The sequence below is a fragment of the Heterobasidion irregulare genome (assembly GCF_000320585.1).
Source record: "Heterobasidion irregulare TC 32-1 unplaced genomic scaffold scaffold_09, whole genome shotgun sequence".
Taxonomy (NCBI): Eukaryota; Fungi; Basidiomycota; class Agaricomycetes; order Russulales; family Bondarzewiaceae; genus Heterobasidion; species Heterobasidion irregulare.
In genome coordinates this window covers 1768418-1792471 of record NW_009258205.1, presented here as the reverse complement: position 1 = coordinate 1792471, position 24054 = coordinate 1768418, and the positions used below count along the sequence as shown (strand labels likewise).

Here is a 24054-nt window from a genome sequence, read left to right as displayed (position 1 = left end):
TGCGAGTACGCGAATACCGCAACGCCCAACGTCAACAAATCTCAAGTTGCGCCAAACCATGCACGGATTTCCAGAGAACCCCTGGCCAGGAATAGAGCAACCATCAGTTTATATGGTCCAACTATGGTCCGTCGCTCTATGCATCTTCTCACGTTCGCTGTATTGGAATTTTTTGTTCCTCCTTGACCTCTACAGTTGCATAAGTATGCGGAACGCGGCCACTCTCATATCAATCTGGTGCTGTAATGTCCGCTCAAGCTACCTCCGAACCTGGTTATAGGCATCTGTGTTCTATAGGTCTCTTCCGATCCGCCGATATCTTCGACGCCTGTCCACTTGCCTCGCGGCTAAGAGCTGCACTTGGGGCCCCACGATTACTACCTTAACATGCGCGGCATCACCTGCAGTCTTGGGGACCGATATGGAAGGGCACCTAGAATGCTATAGTTCGCCTCGCCCCATCCAGTCGGTGCTGTGACATGGCGGCAAACAGCCTGCATCCTCTTTCTCCAACCACGATGATGTACCCGACTAGCGTTCAACAGCACGACATTCCTGGGGCGTCTGACCGAGCAGACATCCGATACTTTCGATTGGAGACTGTTCATGAAATGGTCGCTGCCATTCACGATCGGTCCCCATCAGTCCTCGGCGTTTCTGTCGGGCTCAACGATACAGGTTCAATCACAGCTGTCGCTTTTGCCACGGAGCACAATATATTACATCTTCGATGGGAAAAGAGCGAAGCCCATCTCTTGAAATCCCAAAGGATTCTTTCCGTTTTCAAATCGTTGTTTTTGTCCGCTCACGATAGACCTTTCGCCGCGTTTGAGATGGGATATGTTGCATTTCTGATCTATGGCTCTCTCGGTGTTCATGTCCAAGGCGTGGACCTTTCTACAGTCACCTCTGAGAAGCTAAACTCGCCGGGTTGTGTCATGGCCAAGCTCAGAAACCTCGAGTTCGCATCTCAGCTCGCAGTGGACGTGCGCTGGGATCGGCTTGGCGAGGGGAAGGGCGCACAACCAGATATCTGTGTCCGTGCATGGTACTCAGCCATGTAAGTTTCTCCTGTATTCACTTCACTTGGTGAGTATCTCATGAAGATGTCTGCAGCACAGCTAGTGCAATTAGCAGTCTTCTTGCTCCCCCGCTGTTGAAGACCGATTATATGAACAAAACAGTGCATACTCTATCAATGGGATGACGGCGCTTTGAACTCATTTTCATATAGGATCTTTCAATTCTCCATAAATGGGTCAAAAGAATTCAGTTGCTGAATAACATGAAACCCCTCGTTCAAGAGAACGATTTCGACGGCATCAAGCTCACGAAGAACGATGACATATTAGTGCAGAACTCTCGTTTCAAGACTCGCGTCAGAAAGAGCAGACAGGTACGTTGGGGCAAAAATTTATCCAGGCGAAGATTAAATTCCCCTCCCTCATAGACCTCAGTACAATTCATCGCTTCAAACGGCGATGTGCTCCAGAGTGGAAGAGCAACGCGTGCCACTGGAAAAAGGACGACCGTGAAGGCCGTCGGCGCACCCAACAGAAGAGTGGAAAAGTTTTGTAAAACAGTCCGTATCCATGGTCGCGAGGAGCCAACGAACGCAGAATTTGCGCAGTATTGGTTTCTGTTGGATGCTTTGCGAGGCAAATTACAGCTGCGTTCAGCTTCGAGCTTCATCGAGCTTTTGTGGCTCCCAAAGTCTGGTCGTAAGCAAGAACTCAAGATGACACGCCCGCGTCTTTCTCATCAGCATCGTGGCGATCTGGGCGAGGTCAATGACTCCCAAAGGCGAGTCATCGAGGCAATGTTATCAGAGGAACCATTAGTCATCGTGCAGGGTATGTATGATATCCTTATATCGCAAGGCTCTGCTCATCCTGAATAATATATTGTCTTCCAGGGCCTCCGGGGACCGGAAAGACATCAACCATAGCGGAAGCTGTCAAGGTTTTACGGAATAACAGGGAGCCTGTGTGGGTCGTTGCCCAATCGAACGTTGGCGTCAAGAATATTGCGGAAAAACTCTTCAAGGAACGCATCGACTTCAAACTCATTGTATCTAAGGAGTTTTATGTCGAATGGTATGAATCAATCTTTCTCACATGCCTTTGATCTTCGTCACCTTCGGTGATGTTCCTCCAGGCATGAAGAATTGTACGAGAAAATTGAGAAATATATCATACGCTCTGACGACCTGCCAAATGACGATAAATCTGGTGTCGCCGTTGGGCGTCTTCTTCTAGGAAGCACTATCGTGCTTTGCACGCTCAGCATGCTATCCAATCCAACGTTGCACAATTGCCGCGCATTCTCTGTAGTGCCTGTGGAGCGGCTCGTCATTGATGAAGCATCGCAGATCGACGCGTTTGAGTTCATGGCAAGCAATATGCATGATTCCTTTGTCATTTGATTATTCAAGCTGGGCTGTCGCATTTCCAGCACATCTTTCGCAAGTTCAAAAAAGATCTCTCAAAGTTTCCTTCTTCGGTGACCCAAAGCAGCGTAAGTGATTGCTTGAGTGTGGTTCACTATGTATTAGCAACCATCCACCGTATAGTCCCACCGTATGGGGCCGAGCAGGCCAAACTGGAAACCATCTTTGACATCAAGCATCTCTCCAAAGCTGCCTACTTTTTGGATACACAATGTAAGTCTCTTATCGATGCCTCTCCGATTCTGTGATATTGACTTGCATAGATCGTATGCCTGTGCCCCTGGGCAATTTCATATCCAAACATGTGTACGGCAACAAGCTTCACTCCCAACATGATATAAGGGAAGCAGGTTGTATTCAATTCATAGATGTTTCCAAAGGAGAGGAACAGAGATCGGGGAGCAGTTCCAAGGTGTGTGATCGTTTATCCGATGCGGCACTCGCATAATATTATCAACACGCATTTATAGAACGTGGAAGAAGTGCACACAGTCGTCCGACTGGTTCAACAGTATTATAACAAGGAGGACTTCTGTGTCATCACACCATACGATGCTCAGAGAGCGGCCATATCGATGCAGCTGAAGAAGAACGACTTGCATTCTGATCGCGTCTTTAATGTTGACAGTTTCCAAGGTATCTCCTTCCATATTCATCGCCGCGCCTGGCTCTGACACTCCTGCGAATTGCAGGCAACGAGGCGGGTTATGTAATCGTCTCAGCCGTTCGGTCGAAAGGCCCTGGCTTCCTGCGCTCCGAGAACCGGATGAACGTCATGCTCACCCGGTGCAAGAAAGGTATGGTCATCGTCACTAGCCGAGCATTTCTCCAGGGCGGTGGCCGAAAGACGCTGCTCGGGCAGCTTGCGGCAGAATACGAAGATAAGTTTGGGGTAGAGAAGACTTGGTCAGACTGGAGACGAGTGGTAGAGGGGAAGGCCGGTGGCCCCATGGAGGCAGGCGTCTCCGCACGACGGTTGCAAGCGACTAAGACAGACACGGCTCCGAGAGTCCCTCCAGGCAGCCATGCACACAGTAATGCTCTGAAGCTCGGAAACCGTCTTAGATTGACGGCCGCCAGCGTATTGTAGAGGTGTGTATAACAAGGATCAACGGTCCACGGGTTCGCTAGCTCCGCACATTTTCCACCTATTCTTGATATATGAGGCTTGTCAATGCCATCTGATCTTGTGTCGTGGCAGGGTAGTCTGGCAATGATGTAAAAACGACTACATGCGATAATCTAACACAACACGACGTTATATTCACAAGAGTCATGCAGCTCATGGCTTCGCCTTGACACTGCTAACGATCAAGTTCTGCAGTCCTGCATTCAGCAACCGAGCGTAAAACCAAGCCCAAAAAAGGACGAACCTTGTACGCTTGCACATCGCCCTTGAACTTGCTGACCATGCCGTCGCCACACACCCACAACTACAAAGGGAGAAAAAAAAGTGAGCGATTAAAGCAGGGAGACCAAAGGACGGGGAGCTCACCTCTCTCGCGACGGTGGTGATGAACCGTTCGTCGTGAGAGATGACGATCACGCCTCCATTCCACGCACTCAGCGCCATCATTAACGCGTCGAGACCCTATTGAAATATTAATATTGATCCTGTCTACATGGTATTGTACCACATACCTCCAAATCCAAGTGATTAGTTGGCTACATGATCAGGATCTCGTATTAGAGGTTATCGTGGATGGCACAGAAAGAGAGACAGACCTCATCGAGCAGCAAGATATGCGGCTGCTGTAACGATAGCACAGCGAATGCTACGCGCGACTTTTGTCCTCCACTCAGAGTACCGATCAGCTGCAACCTGCGCGATCACACGAGCACCGTCAGCACTCGAGTGCGTAGCCTGACATCCACGGTAAAAAGACAAGACGCACCCAGTCATACCACTAATTTGGAAATTTCCCAAATGCTGGCGGTACTCCTGTTCGGTCTTCCCTGGAAATCTTGACGCAAGGAACTGTACAGGGGTCATCGTCTGGATGAGCGTGTCGACGTGGTGCTGTGCGAAGTATCCACTATGAGAGTATATGCGTTCACATCTGTAAATGGTGTCTACGACAGAGGAGGAGAGAAAACGTACACGCGTAACCGGCCATTGCGCGACAAGTGTCCTGATAATGGCTTCAGCTCGCCCGTCAATAACTTGATCCTGCAAAGGCGTTCAAGTCACGTCAGAACGCCATACCTTCATTGTATTTGATCTTCTGCGCGGTCGATTCGGACTCACAGCGTAGACTTTCCGGCACCGTTGGACCCGACAATGGCGATCCGCGAGTCCAGACCAACATCAATGTTGATCTTTTCGAGGATGATCTTGGCCTGGTCGTATCCGAACGTGACGTCGGACAGCTGAAGCAAGGGTGGGGAGATTTTTTCTGTCTCTGGGAAGCTATGAGAAGTAGTGGCGTATTAGTCGCTTGGTGTGCATGGCAAATCATTGAGCATGTATGTATCACCGGAATTTCTCAGTCTCTTCCGCTTCTGGAGGCGTCAATTCGGGCAGCTGGGACGAAGTTTTGTAGTCAATACATGCACGTAAAAATCGGGGCACATTTTACCTTCTCGAGGATCTTAATCTTCGACTGTGCCTGTGCAGCTGCAAGGACGTCAATATCCCACGAAACCTTTCAGATGATAAGGGCAATTATACCCCGATTGGCGTTGTATCGCCACCGGTCGATGAACGCCTGCAGGTGCTTGCGATATTCCATCTGCGCATCATACTCTTTCTGGAGGTTGCGTTCGCGCTCTGATTTTGTCGAATAGAATTGGGTGAAATTCCTACGGACGAAACAGTCAGCCTCTTTCAGGGTGTGGAAGAGATAATGCGGCCGTACCCCTTGTAGTAATCGAGTCGTCCAGAGTGTTGGTGTATAATGTCGGTAGCAACGGCATCTCTGCGGGCATGCTAAGCACTGTTTACTGAGAGAACATGTAACGACCTACAGGAAAGCTCGGTCATGGGAGCTGATCGGAATCAGCTTCTCGGCTGTGGGAATAGGAGAAGAATGAACACGCACACGACGAGTAATGTGCCCGGCCATGTTTGCAGATAATCTTCCAGCCACGCGAGAGCGTTCAAATCGACTGTGGAAAATATGAGCACCTTACCCCTTGAGAGGCATGATGACTTTACTGTGATTAGAAGGCTCATCCAGAAGCAGAAGCGCAGGCTAACGGAACGTGAGTATACGCTATGTCATAAATACCATGAAATATACCTTGACAAAGAGGGCACGCGCCAATGCGAGTCGCATCCTGAAGATTGTCAGATATAATTGTTATGAAAATGCGAGGACTTACCTCCATCCACCACTGAATGAGCTTGTCGGCCGTGATTGATCCGATTCGCTGAATCCCAAACCTGCGATATATCTGCGTCACAAATGTTTACGACAAATAGGCTGCCGGATAGCACTCACCAGCCAATAATGCAGCCGCCCTTGCTGGCCCGCTCTCTGCATCCATGTCGGCCAACCTTGCATGTACCTCTGCCATCCGCCCACTGACATCATCACGCTCCTCCTCCAAGCGCGGGTCGCTGTCCCCCTGCGCATCCAGCTCTGCCATCTTCGCGTTGAGTATGGCTTCTTCTTTGAGCAGGTGATCTCGCCAGACATCGGCTTTGAGAACCGAGGCGAGAGCTGTTGTGGAATCGCCGATAATCTACACGTGGCGGGAGGTCAAGGAAAATTAGGCGAGGCGGAGAAGTGCGTACTTCTTGCTCAACGAAGAGGATTGTGATGTGTGGAGGAATAGGGACTTCTCGCATAGCAATGTGTCTGAGAAGGGTGGACTTTCCGACACCTGGACGACATGATATGGGTTTGCAGTAGCAAGTGGTGCTGCAATGTTATCATACCGTTTCGTCCGATGATACCATACCGACGACCATGAGCCAAAGTGAGGGAGGCACCAGACCTAGATAGAGTGATAAGTGTATCCGTGGCATGCAGCTTGATGATCTTACAAAATGCGATTCGAGCCGAAGTTGACATCGATGGAAGGAAGGTGAATGTCTTTGCTCTTGTTCTTGGACGATGCGCTCGCTTCCAAAGGATTGATCTGGATGATTATTTGATGTCAATGGCGGGCATGAATTCACAAGCTGACGAATTCTAACTTTCATGAACATCTCCTCGTAAGATTGCTGCAGAAATAACCTCCTGTCAATACCTTGCGAATCAAAGATGGAGGGAGCAGCGTGCCTGTTTCTTTTGCTGCTCAAGCAATTTTGAGCCTTCGTAAAGATCTCTGCGAGATCGTTTCTCAATTTTGGCCTAAAATTAAAGGACATGGTGAGTACAAAAGCATGAGAAGAGGTACCATAGTGCGCGAACCTTGAGTTTCGCTTCTTGTTTCTCAAGTTTCTTGACATCGACACGAGATGCTCTTCCAGAACTTATATATCAAAAGAATTCTATGATAGACATTGACTTCAGCTACGCACTTTCCCTTGTTGATCGACTCCAGATCGACACCCTCCGTAAATGCGATGGTGTTCGACATCGCGCCCGCCTTGCTCATGTCCATCACTTTGTCTAGCCGCTGCAGCTTCGGTCCTGACCGATTGTTCTCCCTCGCCATGAGCTGGTCCTGCAGCAGTTCCCCGAGCTTGCTCATGAGCTGCTCGATCACGCTCTCTTTGCCCATGGCGACAGAGTCGAGCATCAGGCGCGCTACCTGCAGGATGTCATCGTCCTCACTTGCTTCGTCGACGAGATATCCGGAAAGGTATTGAACAACGATTTCCTCGATCCCAGGAAGCGTGTTCCGAATTTCTTCTGCGATATCTTGGGACGACATGTACGCAAGATGGAGGCTCGAAATAGGACCGAAAAGGCTTCCGAAATTCGACCTCGATTGGGAAATGAAAACGACCTGTGATGTCGCAGTCATGCGGGATGCGTCATCACGCGTCCAGTCACGTAGAACGCATCGCGTCTCAATCTTCAACTGTATTCTTCGTTCCGAGACTTCACAAGCCGAACTGCATCTGTGTCGCGGTTTCAAGGTAACTATATCAATCCGCTATCAAGGGCATGTTTCTTGAGCATCGAGACAGAAGCGAAGCACGGAAATGAGGGAACAGGTCGAAACTCCTTGAGCAACACCGTACTTCAAAGGAGAAGACTATTCAGCCAGGCTTCAGAGATCCATCTGTGCAAAGGGGTATAGATGTTGAATGCCAACATGCCGGCCGTCACAGTTCAGTGCATCTATTCACTCGTACAGATGCGATATTGGAGCATGATATTAGAGAGTTCAAGCGTCGTGCAAGAACCACTGTCATTGTTTTCATTGGTTTTGATGTCTTGGTGGAGCCGCCAATTGAAGCACAAGGAGATCAAAAGCATCCGGTTTAATATACTACGCGCTAAAACTTGAACAAAAGAGTGACCTCAGGGAGAAGGATCCACATTTGTGTATGCGCGGATTCTCTGGCATGGTGAAGATTGAGCTCGTTGGTGAATAGGTGGATGGAGGTATATATGCATTCAAGTTGTTGACAAAGGCTTTACATCTGTTCCAGCTAGATACAAATATCCGGAGACCACGTCGGAGGTTGAAGGAGAATCGTCAACGTTGCTGCCTTTGGGAGACTAGTTCCAGCCCGAGAGGATGTCACAGCCTTTGTGGTGCGGCAACACCCACGTCGTGTGCCACGACAGTCTGGCCGCGCGTCTTAAACCGGGATTGTTAATTGAGCACAGAATGGAAAAGGCGCTCAGACTATTCAACCTTGAGAATCTACACATCGTTGCCGCCACGTCAGAACAAAGGATTGATCGTGGTTCAATGTTGAATTGAAACCCACACGTTCAAGTGTGCATTAAGGGCGGCGGCTATGATGCATCTCTGACAGATGAAGCCAGTCTGTCACCTAGAGATGGAAAGCCACCATCACCGTTAGAGAACAACAACGACGGGTAAGGGAGCCATTGACGCTGAATTGAAGGAAGCTGTGGGGGCGTGACGGCTGTGTGACACCGGGAGGTTTTCGCGCTGCTGTGCGGCTCTTCCTCTGACCACGATGACCATGCTCTCCTCTACCACCGAGGCTCCTCAGCCTTTTGCATTCTTCGCACACCCTAAATCCTCGCTGTCCTCATCTTCCCCCAGCCCCGCCGTCGTTGTTACCACGCGTATCGTGACGGTGCCGCGTCCTGTCACACAGAAGCCTAACCTGGTTGCGGTCATACGCCCACCTACCAAATCTGTTCCAGTCTACAAGCCGAAGCCGGATCGCCAGTCCACTCCCTTAAAGCGAAAACACGCCGATGATAATGGCGCTTCCGAGCCACCACAGCCGCCCCCCGCAAAAAAAACACGCCTGAGTCCATCAGGCGCAGCACCACGCGCGAAACGCGCGAGCCACTCCCCGAGTTCCTCATCCGCGTCAGGGTCGGGGTCGCGCGCTTCGACGCGTCTTCGGTCTTCTACTCCATCATCCTCTGTCGAGCCTCTTTATAGAAAAAGTCGATCACGCTCTACTTCCGTCCTTCGGGCCACTGACGAACCAATACCAAGAGGTGATTGCTATGAAGCGCAGAGTGGCTCTCCTGGGGTAGGGTTTCGCAGCAATGAAATGGTCGTGGTTGACCTGATAGACAAGGGTGTCACGCATTACGTAGCATGTACGCACAACCACTGTCTTTTGAAACATTCAGCTCACATCCCTCTAGATTTCCGTAATCCAGACGACCCGACGGACAAGTCGTTTGAGCCACATCCTGCTAATTATCCAGTAGCTGAGTTGGAGTTTCCAAACACAGGGTCGTCAGAGAGGTTTGTCTCCTAGTGTGTTAGACATTCACGCGCTCATCACTCCCTCAGGTACATCCTCCTTGCACCCAAGGACCCGAATCACTACAGTCCCATTATGTGTCTTGAACAATCGTTGTATCGAATTGTGGAACGTGAGTAGGATTGTGACTTTGCACGGTCTTTGCCTAATAGACATTCCAGACTACCTTACCCCCGAGCAACGGGCATTGTTTGGTACTCTGCCTGATACTCTTGTATCTTCGGACGAGTCGTTGCCTTCCACATCTGATCCTTCACGGACGGACTATCTTCGACTAATTCGCCGAGCCATCCATAAGCGCGATGGACCTCTCTTTCTCTCCACTCTCGCTGAAATCAATTCACTTCTCCATCGACTAAAATACCCTCCACTTCCTGCCGACCCTTTCGCTCCACTCCAGCCAAATGGCTTGAAAGAAGTTGTTCGTGAGTGGGCCACGTCAGGAATCCCCACAAAGGTTGTCAAGCGTATTGTCGAGGAAACATATCAGCGCACTGTTGGACCTCGCACGTCTGAGCTTGGGAATTATCCTGCCTTTTCGGATTACGTCTATGGAGAACTACAGCCGGACTTTATATCCGATCTGCTACATCTTGCGCACTTGCGCCCTGGCATGCTGCTCCTTGATCTTGGATGTGGTGTGGGCAACGTCGTATTGCAGGCCGCGCTCCAGAGTGGCTGCGATACTTTTGGAATAGAGTTCATGGCGGCACCAGCAGATATGGCCCGGGAGCAGTACGTGCAGATGAAGGCCCGCGCCAAAATGTGGGGAGTCTCGATGGGGAATGTCGAGCTGGTGGAAGGCAATATGTTGGAGAACACGAGGGTATCCGAGCTCATGAGCAAGGCCGACGTTGTCCTTGTGAATAACAAGGCATTCAGCGAGAGCCGTACGTCTTTCATGTCCACTGGCCGTCTATCAATATACTTACTTTGAACAACTTCACAGTGAACGAAGCCATCCGGCCGAAGCTGCTCGATCTCAAAGAGGGCGCGTTGGTGATCTCACTTGCGCACTTCGTGCCACCAAATGCCCGACTCACAGAGCGCAATATCGACGACATATCTGCGATCTTCGATGTGCAGGAGCACAAGTATCGCCAAGGCTATGTCTCGTGGCACGGCGAATCGGGATCATTTTATGTCCATCGCGTTGATCGTGAAGGGTACGCAGAGATTCGTGCTCGCTTTGAGAGTGGCCGAGCGGCGTTAGGTAGGTATTCTCGCTCACGGCGATAGCTACGTGCCATCGTCGCTGGACATAGCCGTTCCGTTGACTATGTCTGGGGGGGACAGTGGCTGTTGGACCATCATTTGTTATTTGCTCATTATCGGTTGTGATGCTTTGGAATTGCTTTTGGGATGACTGTTTACTTCTTATTCCTATCATTTTTATTCAGTTCTTGCTGCACTGCTTTGTTCGTTTACCGTAGACTGCGGTTCCTATACATATATTTACCTACGTTCCGTGTTTACTTGCCATTTGTTGTCTGTAGCTCTATTATCACAACTCTGTACGGCGTGCAGGACTCCTACATTACGTTACGATTCGTATATATTCTTGTTAGGTGCTAATGTGTTATTGTCATATCTACCTGATACTTAGTCTTCCCAATCCTCCACCTGTGGACGCAAATTCAGAATCTCTGGTATGGGATGGCGCCGGCATCTTCGGGCCGGGAGCCGATACATGACATGGCATCCCGGTGCAATCGTCTTGGAACTGCAACGCCTACAATGGTCCACAGGCTCGATCGTGCTTCTGTCTTTCTTTTTCTCTTCTTTGTGCTGCTATCCAATTGTCCAGACTTGTCTCAAATATTCAGCTCAGTTCATCTTATAGATCGAAGGAAACGCGAAGCATGCTTCTTGTCATCGCGAGCATCGCCTTCAAGTCACTGTGGCCAGGATATATGGCATTCCAAGAGGGATGGGAGGCCACACTTGGGACACGTTGGTGGCTTTCTATTGAAACGAAAGAGGTATAAAGCCTCATAGATGAGCATCCTCCTGGATCTCACCCGTCCTCACGATCGCATTTCCACTTCCACCCCCACGCCCTGCCATGAATCCCAACTATTATCAGTTTCCCGTGCCTTCCGATTCATTCCAATCTGGACCTTCTTTCCAAAATCCGAATAACCCGCAGGCTTTCGATACGCTTGGCTCCGGCCCTGCTCTTCAAATGAATCCCGAAAACGACGGGTTCCCCGGATCTCATGGTTCATTCCAACTTGAAGCGCTCGGTCAGAGTAGTCATCAAACCTTGGACACCTTCCCGGCCCCTTTTATAGCACCAGGATATGATGCAACTCCTTATAGGCTCGAGCAAGGCTTGAATGCTAGCTTCGCTTCGAACGCGGGTTTTGGTTTATACGAGCAGCCCCAGGTAGCAGGGAATGCACATCAGTACGAGTCGAACTCTGTATCTCTGCCCCTGCCAGAGGGCCATTTCCCGCACCCGGAGAGATTCTCTTCCCATGAGGAAGCGATGGCAGCCGCTACCTTCATAATTCGATCGACCTCTCGCGAGGAAATCGAATATCTCCTCCAGCCCACCATGCTCGAAGTCGTCAGTGCGGCCTTCGGGTGGAATCACCCATTCACCCAGCACGTTTATCTACTGAACTGGAGTTCTCTCTATATGGAGCCCTTTCGGGGCATGTCGCAGCCACTCACTATCCCTGCTTTCCCTCAAGCACAGGGAGTCTCCAACAACGAGTTGAGTACTATACTCCCCTTCGCCAACGAGCCAGTGCCACTCGCTGCCCACGAGCATCATGCTTTCCCTACCATGCAAGGAGCCTCTGGCGATGCACTGAGTGCTATCATTCTTGATCAACTCCATGTCCTCGATCATATGACAACTACGGGATCCTCCACGGGGCATCTACTTCCAGTATCGATTGTTGATGAGAGTGAGTTTTACCAGTCATAAACAATATGTAAAATCAAAACTAAAGTGGAACGTTTTCACCGCACCTTAAGGCGTATGCACGGCGCGGCTGCCAACTGAATTGTGGATCAAGATATTCAGCATGGCTATTAAAGTTCCAGGAGACACGATAGTTCCTGTGCCACCCTATCCAATCCCAGGTGTTCCGCCCTCTCTCCATCAATGGCCTCCAGAGGCGGAGATGAAGGACAGAAGACAAATCGCTCTGAGCCTAACTCTTGTCTGCCGATCGTGGCGGGATATCGCTACCGAATTCTTGTACCGCACAGTTTTCATCCAAGATAGTGCAGCCAATCCAGAACGAGTGGCTAACTTTTGCCTGGCGCTCCAGCTATCATCTATGAGGCGCGGCGTTTACGGAAACGGGACGCTGGTTGATTTTCTCCTCATTGAAGCGGAAGTATGTTCCGCTCATGAGGTCGGGACCATACTTCGCCTTTGCCCACGTCTACGCACTTTCATCATCAAAAAGAAGAACTACTGGTCGTTGAAGGAAATCGGTCAGTTTATCTATCCTGGACTTCATGCCAACAAGAACTTGTGTCGAGTGGAATGGAAGGCGATATCTTTTGGGCGCAGAGTCACGGGGAAATCTATCATCATGGCCAAAAGCATGGTCAACTTGCTCCCTGAAAGTGTCCGAGCCTACGAATTCTATTGCCAAGCCGCACCAAAGGATGTATCGGGAAAGGGTGTTCGCTATGCGAATCTCGTAGATTTGACTGTGCATGGCGCGCGGCGGAAACATCTAGAGGCCTTGCAAGATTGGGAACTACCTTCGCTGACGCACCTGAGCATTGACGTGGCAGATACCTTGCACATAACTTCCGTGCACGCTTTGCTCAAAATACACGGAAAGAACCTTCAATATCTCCATCTAGATGAATATAGCACCACCTCCGCGTCCGCAGCTCTGAAAGAGCTGTGTCCAAACCTATCCGAATATGCGATTTCTGCTCATCGAACGCGTTCGATTTCCGACGCATTGGTCCCGCCTCGTCTGTCCAATCCTACGATCACCTACCTGGTGCTTGCCATGCAGGACTGCTATTGGCGTGGATGGGATGATTTATATATAACGATGGATCGGATCTTAGGCTTTGAAATGCCTGCCTTGCGCTGTGTACGCGTGCTCCTTGATCGAAACCCAAGCAGACTGTTCTTGCCAGCAGGAGTTGCCATCTTCAAACGGCAATTCCAAGAGCGAGGCATCGCAGTCGAAGATCAAGACGGCCTGGATCTCCTCGATGAGAAATACCCGGTTAAGGTGCCTGCTCACTTGCAAGGCCTCAATTTCCTCATGCCAGTGGATTCCGATGGACATCTCAAGCAACAATAAGCCAGAGAGATCCGTATACTTCACTCATTATATACTATTCAAACTTCAAGTCCCAACCTCCGAGCCCCGATTCACTTTTTCTGGCCTGTTCTTGTGTAGCAGAAGAGACATGGCGGTCTAAGTCTTTACACGATTCTATGTTATGTTCTTTGATCGATCTTGCATGTGTATCAGTAGTCTATGTGTTTTATGTGATCCGATCCTTTACCCTTTGCTGGAGAACTCGAATGTAAGTGAGTGACTAGCTGGCATGCACATGAAATAGAACAATGGGCACATTTTGGAGCGACAGCACAAAGATAAAAACTGCACGAAGACGTTTCGTTGTGTGCTGCTGGCTCGGCAAGATGCTTACAAAATATGTGTCAAAGAGGGCGAACACCACAATCGTCCAGCCCACACCTCGTCCACGTCGTTCCTATCCTGTATGATTGTTATCCTCAGTCTGAGGAGACGTCTTGCCAAAAACGCGTACCACGTGACACTCTTCACATCTAGCGCGCGTTTCGTTCCAACGCGTCGGTCGCACCTTTCGCCGTTCCACTTTTCTACCAACGCGTTCCTTCACGCCACCTTTTCCAGTGGCACTCACACACTCGCAAGCATGAGCTCTTCCGAAGAGAACATCGATATAGATGTGTCTTCCGGCTCCGAATCGGACGACTTTACGCCAGCTGTGAAGAAGAAATCAACAGTGAGTCTTCTGAATCGAAAAGGGGACGCGTGCTGAATAGCAATGGTGATGCACAGGCAAAGGCAGCGTCAAAGCCCACTGCGAAGTCCAAGGCCACGAAAGCTCCTTCGAAATCCAACGCAGCACCAAAGAAGAAGGTTCCTATAGACGTGGACGAGAACGCGGATGACAGTATCCTGGATGTAGACAGTCGCGACTATGGGTCAGGCTCGTCCACTGCCAGAGCAGCTCCTTCTGCAAACGGCAAGAAAAAGACGGCGTCCGAGACGTATCAAAAGGTGCGCCCAACTCAATAAATGTCTTATTGTGAACCCGAGCGAGCATATATTCTTGCAGTTGACCCAACTAGAGCATATCTTGAAACGACCTGATTCATATATTGGGAGCGTTGAGACAGTCACGCAACACATGTGGACCTACGATTCAACCACAAAGCGAATGGTGCTTCGAAACGTCAAGTACGTTCCCGGTTTTTTCAAGATAGTGGATGAAATTCTCGTAAATGCGGCTGACAACAAGGTCAGTCCCGCGTATATACAGTGGTCTCACCATTCAATGATTTCGGTGTATTGTACAGATCAACGACCCCAACATGGACACTCTTAAAGTTGACATCGACGTTGAAGAGGGTACCATATCCGTCTATAACAACGGGCATGGTATTCCCATCGTGATGCACTCCAAAGAGAAAATGTATATCCCAGAACTCATCTTCGGACACCTTCTTTCCTCGTCTAACTACGACGATGACGAAAAGAAGTTGACTGGAGGTCGTAACGGCTACGGCGCCAAACTTGCCAATATATACTCAACGGAGTTCACCATCGACACCGCGGACAAGAACTCAGGCCAGAAGTACAAGCAGACGTGGTCTAATAATATGGGTACCTGTGGCAAGGCGAAAATCACCAAGAATAGCCGCGGCGAGGAGTATACTAGAGTCACCTTCAAGCCGGACCTGAAACGTTTCGGGATGGAATCCATTGACGAGGACACCGTTTCACTGCTCAAAAAACGTGTTTACGATATGGCAGGAACGGTTAAAGACATCAAAGTTGTCCTGAACGATGAGCGGGTCAAGGTCAAGACTTTCAAGCAGTACGTGGACATGTACCTCAACTCTGCAGCCGCAGAGGCGGCGGAGAACTCAGGTGGCGCGGCTCAGGTGAAGCCGTCGGTGATTTACGAGCGCATTAATGATCGATGGGAGGTCGCCTTCGCCGTGTCAGAGGGATCATTCCAGCATGTATCTTTTGCCAACTCAATCTCGACGATCAAGGGTGGCACACACGTCAACAATATTGCTGACCAGATTGCGAAGACGATTATAGCCACGATCAAAACCAAGAACAAGGGGGCGGTAGCGACACCGCAGAAGGTCAAAGACCACATGTGGCTCTTCGTTAACGCCTTGATTGAGAACCCTACGTTCGACAGTCAAACCAAGGAGACCATGACGCTTCCCGCATCCAAGTTTGGCTCAAAGCCTCACTTGTCGGAAGAGTTCCTGAAGAAAGGTAATCTTCTAGTCCGTTGTCCTTTCATCGTCGCTCACGATTGTTCCGATGAAGTCCAAAAGTCTTCAATCATTGACAAGGTTTTGAACTGGGCGAAATTCAAGGCCAACCAAGAGATCAAGAAGACCGATGGTACGAAACGAGATCGGTAGGGTCTGGTCAATTTCCGAGAAGCGTGTATTGACACTTGAATGGATGCAGGTTGACCGGCCTCCCGAAATTATCTGACGCGAACAACGCTGGGACGAGGAATGCATCTAAATGTACTCTCATTCTCACTGAAGGAGATTCTGCCAAGGCCCTTGCTGTTGCGGGGTTGGGTGTCGTCGGGCGCGACAACTTTGGAGTCTTCCCACTTCGCGGTAAAATGCTCAACGTGCGCGAAGCTAGGCATGACCAGATCATGAAGAACGAAGAAATCCAGAACATAAAGAAGATTATGGGCCTTCAGAGCAACAAAGAGTATACGAACGTCTCGAGTTTGCGGTACGGCCAGTTGATGATTATGACGGATCAGGTATAAACTCTGTATCTTCAAGCTTGAGCAGTCGAAAATTGACCGTTCTTCACAGGATCACGATGGTTCTCATATCAAAGGACTGCTCATTAACTTTTTGGATCACTTCTTTCCTTCTTTATTAAAGCTCGACAATTTCCTGGTCGAATTTGTCACGCCGATTGTTCGGGTGAGTAGGAATTTCGGGTTGATTTGGCGCTTGAAAGTGACGTGTGGGTGGTGTTCAGGTCACGAAGGGGAAACAACGCAAGGATTTCTTCACGATTCCAGAATATGAACAGTGGCTCGAGCAAACCCCCGATGCTCACAAGTGGGATTCAAAGTACTACAAGGTCAGAGATATTTACATCGCGTATCTTGAATCTAAGCTCATGCGTCCGATAGGGTCTTGGAACAAGCAAAGACTCTGATGCGAGAGACTACTTCAGTCATATGGAGAAACACATGATTTCATTTGCAAAAACTCAAGAAGGGGATAAGGAGTTAATTGAGTTAGCATTCAGCAAAAAGAAAGCTGACGAGCGCAAAGAGTGGCTGCGCCAGCTGAAGGTGTGGATAGTCTGATGGTCCTAACATACCTTCTTGCTAATTTTCCTCCAGCCGGGGACATTCCTGAACCACGACACGGATGAGATCTCGCTATCTGACTTCATCAACAAGGAGCTTATTTTGTTCTCTATGGCCGATAATATCCGGTCTATACCATCGATTGCAGATGGGCTCAAGCCAGGTCAGCGGAAGGTCATCTGGGCTTGCTTCAAGCGCAACTTGAAGAAGGAAATCAAGGTTCGCTGTCTATTCTGGTTAGATGCATATATCTCACACTTTCAATTCACTTTTAGGTTGCTCAGCTAGTCGGTTATATTTCCGAGCATGCTGCGTATCATCATGGTGAACAGAGTTTGATGATGACGATTGTTAATTTGGCGCAAGACTACGTCGGAAGCAACAACTTGAACCTGTTGTTACCGAATGGTCAGTACGGAACTCGCGACCAAGGTGGTAAAGATCATGCCGCGGCCAGGTATATCTTCACCGAGACAGCACCGATCACTCGAACAATCTTCCACCCCGCGGATGACCCTCTGCTCAGCTACCTGAAGGATGATAATGACCCTATCGAGCCGGAGTGGTATATGCCTGTGTTGCCCCTCGTCTTAATCAATGGCGTGGAGGGTATCGGGACTGGTAAGTGAAACTCTCTCAGTGACGCTTGTTGTTAAACTGGGTGCAGGTTGGAGTACTTCGATCCCAAGCTTCAACCCAGTCGACATTGTGCAAAATATCCGCCGTCTCATGGCTGGTGAGGATCAAATTCCCATGTCGCCTTGGTGGCGCGGCTTCAAGGGCACGATCAAGAAGACTGGTCCGCACAGATACGACGTCATCGGCGTCGCGCGTAAAGTCAATGACACCACCGTTGAAATCACCGAGTTGCCAATCCATAAGTGGACCCAGACGTATAAGACTGAGCTCGAGAGCATGATGCTTGGCGAGAAGGGGGAAGGTTTGATCAAGGCAAGCCTATGATTCGCAAGATTTTGGCGAGCATTGACTTCATTGCCTATCCGTTGTAGGACTACAAAGAACATCACGACAATGTTAACGTCCACTTCGTAATCAACATGTTACAGAAGGATTTGGAGAAGGCCGAGGAGCAAGGGTTGGAGGAGTTTTTCAAGCTGGTTGGTAAGATCAGCACAAGCAATATGATGTGCTTCGATTTCGACGGGAAGATAAAGAAGTATAACTCACCAGAGGAGATCATCGAAGAGTTCTACCCTAAACGTCTGGCATATTACCAGAAACGAAAGGTTCGCTTTTCGAACCCCATGCTGCTTCGTGTCCAGAATTCACGTTCTTACTCCACATTAGGACAACATGGCAAAAGATCTTCAGGACCAGTTCGATAAGCTGACAAACCAGGCACGCTTCATCCAGATGATCGTCAATAAAGGGCTTGTCGTTTCCAATCGGAGGAAGGCAGACATCGTAGCAGAGTTGCGCAAACTTGGCTTCCGACCTTTTTCCAAGATAGCTAAAGCTAAGGCGGTGGGAGATACAGAGGCTGTTGTCGAGGACGAGGAAGAAGACTTCGGCAGTGCTGCTGATTATGACTACTTGATGAATATGGCTATTCACAGCTTGACCAAGGAGAGGGTATGTTATAACTTCGTGATGATTTTTCATGCGCATATTGACAATATCCAACAGATCGAGAAACTACTCCAACAATCCCGCGACAAAGAAGTCGAGCTGCTCACGTTACTCGAGATGACTCCGGTTCAAATCTGGAACACTGATTTGGATAGATTCCTACAGGAATGGGAGGTGAGTCCTTGATGGTGTCGGCCTTGATAGCATTTCAGACTAGGTTTGCAGAACGTTTGCCAAGAGTGGGATGAGAAAGCTGTCCTCGACGCCAACGGCAAACGTATCAAACGCAAGCAGACAACCCTCAAGACACGCAAGTCTCTTACCGGCAACGGTCGGAAGGGTGAGGACGATGGTTCGGATGACGACTTCAAGCCCACCAAGGTTGTGACGCAGGCGAGAAAAGCCCCTCTTAAGCCTCGAGCCAAACCCGCCGCTGCTAACGATGTCGATGACAAGCTGCTACCAAAGAAGCGAGCACCAGCCAAGAAGGCTGACGCCAAAGAGGAATCAGACACTGACGACAAGCCACCAGCAGCCAAGAAGCGAGCACTGGCCAAGAAACCTGTGATTGAGAATTCAGATGTTGAGACGATCGATGACGACGACGATCCTCCTCCATTAAAGACCAAAATTGCAAAGAAGAAGGTGGGGTCGGACGATTCCGGAGAAGACATAGTGGCTGCCGCGATTGCCAAAGGTAAAGGAAAGGCGAAGGAGGCGCTCTCATCCAAGCGCAAAAGGTTGGTTCTATGTGTTCTCCGTCTTTGATTCCACTGACTCTTTCACCGTAGCCCTGCCTCAGAAGACGATAGTGAAGACGCCTATATCAAGCCTGCCAAAAAGAAACAGGCGACGCAGCCAGAAGTGACGGACTATTTCAAGAAAGCTCCCGCGGGTTCGAAGCCTGCTGCTACCGCGCGGAAAGCATCGGCTAGTCAGAAGGTACCGGAGAGCAAGGGGAAGGCTCCGGTGAAAAGGGCTCCAGCGAAGAAAGAAGTCGTCGATAGTAGTGACGAGGATGCCTACGTGGTCGTCGAATCGTCACCGCCGCCTGCTCCTCGTCAGACAGCGCTGAAACGGGCGGCGAGAGGGAAGGCCAAGGCCTACGTAGAGCTTACTGACGGTGACGACGACGACGGCGGCAATGGCGATGGCGATGACTCATTTGAAATTTAGACCAGTCTTTTTTGTTGTCTGTGATGCTCCTGATGCGTGGTATTTATGCTCTGTATGTTTACTATTGATCCTTCATCATTTTTCCGACGCTCTTCGTTTGTCAATCATATACCTTGCCTCAAAAGATCTCTGCAGTCTCCATAACATTGAAAAAGGAGGGAACAGGTCAAAGACAGCTCTCAAATCGTGGAAATGATACGACCTCCTGGGCGAAAAGGAAAAAACAGGACAGTCCACGTCAGCCCGGGAACGTTGCTTTCTCAAATCGATGACCACCCAGCCGTGTCGTCCTTTATGAGCTCAAACAAACAATAGATGCAGAGAGGATTTTAACATTGAAAAAGAATAGGTACCGGAGACCATGTCTGACGAAATTTCATCGATGCGTCAACGCGACCGACCGCATGAACAATGCCAACATCGGAGCCTGCCGGGCCAACTGCCGCTCGTTCGCCAACACATCAGCATAAACGAATCCTATTATCAGGTCTGGAGCCGTGACCACCTAGAGTAACCGAGCTCCTAGCAACTCAAAAAGGTGAAAAATATCAGTGTGGCGAGCGTCCCCTGAAACACGGCCATTTCCACTGGAAGTATGAGGGATGACACGGACCGGGATAATGGCAAGAATCGGTTGATGGATTCATATGCCGGCAGATTGACTGTTGTACGCGCATACAAGGGCTGCGGACGACTACCAACTTTATTATGGCCGCAGGCCCGAAACCAGCCCCTCGAGACGATCTGCTTGCGGTGAGATTGGTGGTCAGCCTTCCAAGTGTCGGCGTATGTGAAATGCTGTAACACCCACGTTCCCTGATACTGGCTAACTTATCGGCATGTAGAAACAACCCGCAACTCAACTTTGGCCGGCCGCTGTGGGCCACCGACAGGGTAAGTAAAGGCTCCTTGCTGTCTGTACCTTGCCGTTGTTACCAAGCTACCATCGCCTGATGCGACTTTGCCACTCACTGTCATGGTCTGTATCTTAGGCCGCGGGACATGTGGCCAAAAAAGAGAGCAAATGCGGAATGCGGAGACGAGTCACCCGTTCAATGGCCCAAGACGGTATGTGCCCTTTACACGATGATGCTCGCCACTGACGCACATTGCGGACATCAAAGACGACATCCAGGGGCTGATGTCGTTACATTCTGACTCTCAACTGCCGCCCCCGATGTCGATCATGGCCAGTCCAATCTGACTTCTCCTGCTGATCAGCAAATCACTGAATTTATTGTATCACAGAGCGAGACGACCGCGAAACGTAAGGCGCCGCTCGACGAAACGAACTCAAAGAGCATCCATCGGTCAAAGCGGGCCAGGACGTCACGCGAGGACGTCCATGTGGCTGAGGCAGAGGCAGTAGAGGGGTTTCGATTCGCACTCCAAATGCTGGCCGAATTTGAGGTCGCACGATCAAATACAGAGGAGTTCAACAACGGGCACGATGAGGATCATTTTTACATGGTGCATCCGTCCGTCGAAGCTATACCTGCATTTGCTGCAGGACCTGACCATCAACCAGGGCTCGGCACACCGGGGACGACCCAGAAAGGGGGAAAAGCCCCGGCGAGGAAGGCGAGTGTGCGTGCGGAAGGCAAGGCTCGCGGTAATCGGGCTGCCGACGTGCAGGCCGAGGATGAGACGGAGGGGAAGGCGAAGAAGCCCCGAGCAGATCCATGGAGACGCAAACTACCCAGGAACGGATCATGGGTTTGCGAGCTTTGTGGAACCAAGTTGGACGTTTATACGATCTCGCCCGACACAATAGAACCAAGCACAAAGGGCCTGATGGCTCCGTCCAATGCGAGTGTGGGGCTGTCCAGTCACCAGTGTCGCGAGGATGCGCTTGCGAGGCATAAGCGCAATTCTAGGGGCTGGCCTCTCCGCCTGTGACGATGATTGATCTCCATGACAGGCGCAGAGGAGGTCGGAGGGATTGAAGACAGTGATCGTACGTGTCGAAGCAGACTTGAGGGACGTACCGCGGTGTTCACTGTATGCATCCCTTTTCTTTCATTCTATCTCTATCTCATCGTCTCCCGTCGATCTGGACGCATTCGAATTCCCCCTCGGTCTGTGCACCCATCTCTTGTCCCTGACGCAAATTCTTCTCTCGGTTCGCCTAATCCTCGCAATCTCCATGTTATGTTCTCCTTGTCCTCGTTCTTTTGTATGATAACATATAGAAGTTACATTACAAGCTACTGTTGTTCAACTGTGCTTCTGAGTGCTGCCGAAACGAGACTGTCGCGAGTGCGATTGAACAGGATTGAAGAGACTGTGAGCGCAAGCTGTGAAAGAGTGCTGGTGGCGGTGAAGGGGCTTGCCTCTGCTTACCTCCAGTCTTCGTTCTCAAAACCCTCCCCTTTACTCCGTCCGCACTGAGGAGCTCATGCAGCCAGCCTCAATCAATATCCACGATATGCTATCAATACATCAAGTTGTGCGCGTCAATATTCCACGGATGTGTTCTCCTCATGTCCTACAGCCCCTACCTCGTGGACAAGCTTCGATGAGTTCGTGGTAGATACTCTTCCGTATCACAAGACACTTGATGCTCAAAGCGCGATGCTCATGGGTTATTGGACTGCGTTTTATCTTCTAACCTTACGATGCACATAATCACACAAGAAGATCTCCGATTTCAGTATGTATGAAGTCCTTGGTGCGTGACGAGCAGACCCGGGGATACAGACAGCTGATACACAATAACAGAGGAATGCAAGAGAAAGACAAAGATGGATAGCATAGAAATATAAGCATGAAAACTGTTCAGATCGATCAGCGGAATCGATGGTGGGTGTGGACAGATGGAGAAGGAAGACGGAGAAACCAAAAGGCTTGGTACGTTTTCGACCCATTCAACCCTCACCATCTCTTCCCCTCCACTTCACCTGCGATGAGACGACGGCCTACAACGGAGGGGGCAGCTTCGCTTATAATGCCTGCTCATGGCATCTGGGCGAGTGAACTCTGCTCCGCACACGCAGATGCAAGGACCTTTGTACTCATCATGGCCCTTTGTCGTCTCCTTATGTCGCAACATCTCCCAGTAACGGGCATATTCTTGGCCTTCCACATGGCAGATCCATGGTCCATCCCCAGGCGGCATTGTCCTCTTCGTCGCCACGGCCTTACCGAGTATCTGAGCCTTCGCACTCGCCTGAGTTCTGCCCTTGGCCCCTCCTGCATTCTTCCACTCCATCGCTCTCCCCTTGCTCTTCGTCGTCTGATCAGTTGTCGACGAGGCTGGTACTGGCGGTATCCGCGAAGTACTAGGTCCTGCGATCGACGCTAGTACACCTTCAGCGAATGGCTGGGCGGCGGCGGAACATTTCACGCTGCCCCCATTGTTGAATATACTGGTGTTCGTTTGTATGGCCTCGACTTCAGACATCCGCCAGGGTGTATGTTGTATTCCCTGCGTAGTCTGTGCCTGAGCCATACTGCCCCGGCCGTGCGATCTCATGGTGCTCTCAGACCACTATATGTCCGACGGACAGGTGGAAGGTTCGATATCAACGTTGGGCCTCACTTCACAAAACTATCGCACTGACCACAGCTTCCGGAGTGACATCGTATCGCGGCAGTGATGCCATGGGGTCCATCGGTGGCGAATGATAGCCTACGGAAAAGAAGAGGTAAACCATAGTAAGCTAGTCGAACATCATAGCATCATAGTACCACGTACTGTAATGCGCCATGATCTGATATGGCGCATACGGGTCCGCGCCATAGATAGGGGTGGCAACGACACCCGCACCTTGAAGATACCCATACCGCCGGGCCTCGACCCGTCCCAAGGACGGCGGGGTGTTGTTCCGCGCTGACTCCCCATATTGTCCCGGGGAGGCATATGGGTGCTAAAAGGCGTGAGCCTCATCAGCGACATGGAATCGACTACGATAGCGCCACCGACAGGATAGTCTGCGGCCAAAGTCAGAGGTATCGCACTTACCATGCCATGGGCCAGTGGGTGGTCATGCCCGTACGCATAGGCCCACAACGAGAGACCATATGTGCTGGGGTGGGTGGCCCGCTGGTCAGGGTAGTAGGGCGGGTAGGGCTTGTGGTGCCCCGTCTGGCCTTGGTATCCCTGGTAAGACATGGCGATAATTGAGTGGGTAGAGTGAGTAGACTTCGGATAATGACTAGCAGTTGGGTGGATTCCGGGTGGTGGTTGGTTCGAAAAGCTGGGTACTATCCCATCATACTTAAGTATGCGCGCTTGTCTGACCCATGTACCTGGCGCAGGATGACTCTTCCGCCTAAGAAGTGTTCGGGGTTGACGGGTCGGCTCTGGAATGCATTATGATGTAAACCCACGGTGCTTCTCCTTTATTTCAAAGGAGTCAACGTGGATGCGGCGGGCTGAGGCATGCCTTGATTTGACTAATATATTATTCCCTTTTCC

At 50.3% G+C, this 24054-nt stretch overlaps 8 protein-coding genes across 8 annotated transcripts; 5 read left to right on the top strand and 3 right to left on the bottom strand.

The window, feature by feature from the left end:
- Positions 1 to 518: 518 nt before the first annotated feature.
- On the top strand, positions 519 to 3539 carry HETIRDRAFT_421091 (uncharacterized protein; the record flags this gene model as incomplete). The annotated part of the gene is made up of 10 exons (XM_009552038.1): positions 519 to 1060; positions 1117 to 1183; positions 1235 to 1396; positions 1451 to 1853; positions 1916 to 2096; positions 2158 to 2392; positions 2455 to 2662; positions 2713 to 2861; positions 2920 to 3085; positions 3142 to 3539. The coding sequence occupies 10 exons, from the start codon at positions 519 to 521 to the stop codon at positions 3537 to 3539; spliced, it is 2511 nt and encodes an 836-aa protein (XP_009550333.1).
- Positions 3540 to 3605: 66 nt separating this feature from the next.
- Positions 3606 to 7315, bottom strand: HETIRDRAFT_157870 (ABC transporter). The gene is made up of 25 exons (XM_009552037.1): positions 6921 to 7315; positions 6811 to 6862; positions 6679 to 6750; positions 6594 to 6620; positions 6441 to 6535; positions 6333 to 6391; positions 6189 to 6277; positions 5893 to 6136; positions 5774 to 5834; positions 5692 to 5728; positions 5607 to 5643; positions 5491 to 5557; positions 5417 to 5437; positions 5308 to 5367; positions 5121 to 5251; positions 5029 to 5066; positions 4927 to 4973; positions 4698 to 4859; positions 4551 to 4619; positions 4345 to 4485; positions 4175 to 4271; positions 4091 to 4114; positions 3945 to 4040; positions 3823 to 3882; positions 3606 to 3767 (listed from the first exon to the last, which is right to left on the bottom strand). The coding sequence occupies exons 1-25, from the start codon at positions 7274 to 7276 to the stop codon at positions 3732 to 3734; spliced, it is 2178 nt and encodes a 725-aa protein (XP_009550332.1). The 5' UTR covers positions 7277 to 7315; the 3' UTR covers positions 3606 to 3731.
- A 1744-nt stretch (positions 7316 to 9059) lies between these two features.
- On the top strand, positions 9060 to 10851 carry HETIRDRAFT_479507 (uncharacterized protein; the record flags this gene model as incomplete). The annotated part of the gene is made up of 4 exons (XM_009552036.1): positions 9060 to 9259; positions 9308 to 9390; positions 9440 to 10168; positions 10228 to 10851. 4 exons carry the CDS (start codon positions 9060 to 9062, stop codon positions 10515 to 10517), a joined length of 1302 nt encoding a protein of 433 aa, XP_009550331.1. The 3' UTR covers positions 10518 to 10851.
- Positions 10852 to 11343: 492 nt separating this feature from the next.
- hpox5 (heme peroxidase 5) lies at positions 11344 to 13573 on the top strand (the record flags this gene model as incomplete). Its single annotated transcript, XM_009552035.1, has 2 exons — positions 11344 to 12196; positions 12267 to 13573. The coding sequence occupies 2 exons, from the start codon at positions 11344 to 11346 to the stop codon at positions 13571 to 13573; spliced, it is 2160 nt and encodes a 719-aa protein (XP_009550330.1).
- A 604-nt stretch (positions 13574 to 14177) lies between these two features.
- HETIRDRAFT_165527 (uncharacterized protein) lies at positions 14178 to 19634 on the top strand (the record flags this gene model as incomplete). Its single annotated transcript, XM_009552034.1, has 17 exons — positions 14178 to 14267; positions 14324 to 14545; positions 14604 to 14786; positions 14845 to 15784; positions 15839 to 15932; positions 15986 to 16301; positions 16357 to 16470; positions 16529 to 16633; positions 16686 to 16850; positions 16902 to 17087; positions 17144 to 17489; positions 17536 to 17819; positions 17879 to 18115; positions 18177 to 18461; positions 18516 to 18632; positions 18684 to 19198; positions 19250 to 19634. 17 exons carry the CDS (start codon positions 14178 to 14180, stop codon positions 19632 to 19634), a joined length of 4584 nt encoding a protein of 1527 aa, XP_009550329.1.
- Positions 19635 to 20342: 708 nt separating this feature from the next.
- HETIRDRAFT_108966 (uncharacterized protein) lies at positions 20343 to 21533 on the top strand (the record flags this gene model as incomplete). The annotated part of the gene is made up of 4 exons (XM_009552033.1): positions 20343 to 20420; positions 20480 to 20532; positions 20627 to 20702; positions 20829 to 21533. 4 exons carry the CDS (start codon positions 20343 to 20345, stop codon positions 21531 to 21533), a joined length of 912 nt encoding a protein of 303 aa, XP_009550328.1.
- A 997-nt stretch (positions 21534 to 22530) lies between these two features.
- HETIRDRAFT_325808 (uncharacterized protein) lies at positions 22531 to 23109 on the bottom strand (the record flags this gene model as incomplete). Its single annotated transcript, XM_009552032.1, has 2 exons — positions 22531 to 22810; positions 22886 to 23109. 2 exons carry the CDS (start codon positions 23107 to 23109, stop codon positions 22531 to 22533), a joined length of 504 nt encoding a protein of 167 aa, XP_009550327.1.
- Positions 23110 to 23171: 62 nt separating this feature from the next.
- On the bottom strand, positions 23172 to 23497 carry HETIRDRAFT_325778 (uncharacterized protein; the record flags this gene model as incomplete). Its single annotated transcript, XM_009552031.1, has 2 exons — positions 23172 to 23296; positions 23332 to 23497. Coding segments are annotated over 2 exons (291 nt in total), but the record flags the coding sequence as incomplete, so codon positions are not given.
- Positions 23498 to 24054: the final 557 nt, after the last annotated feature.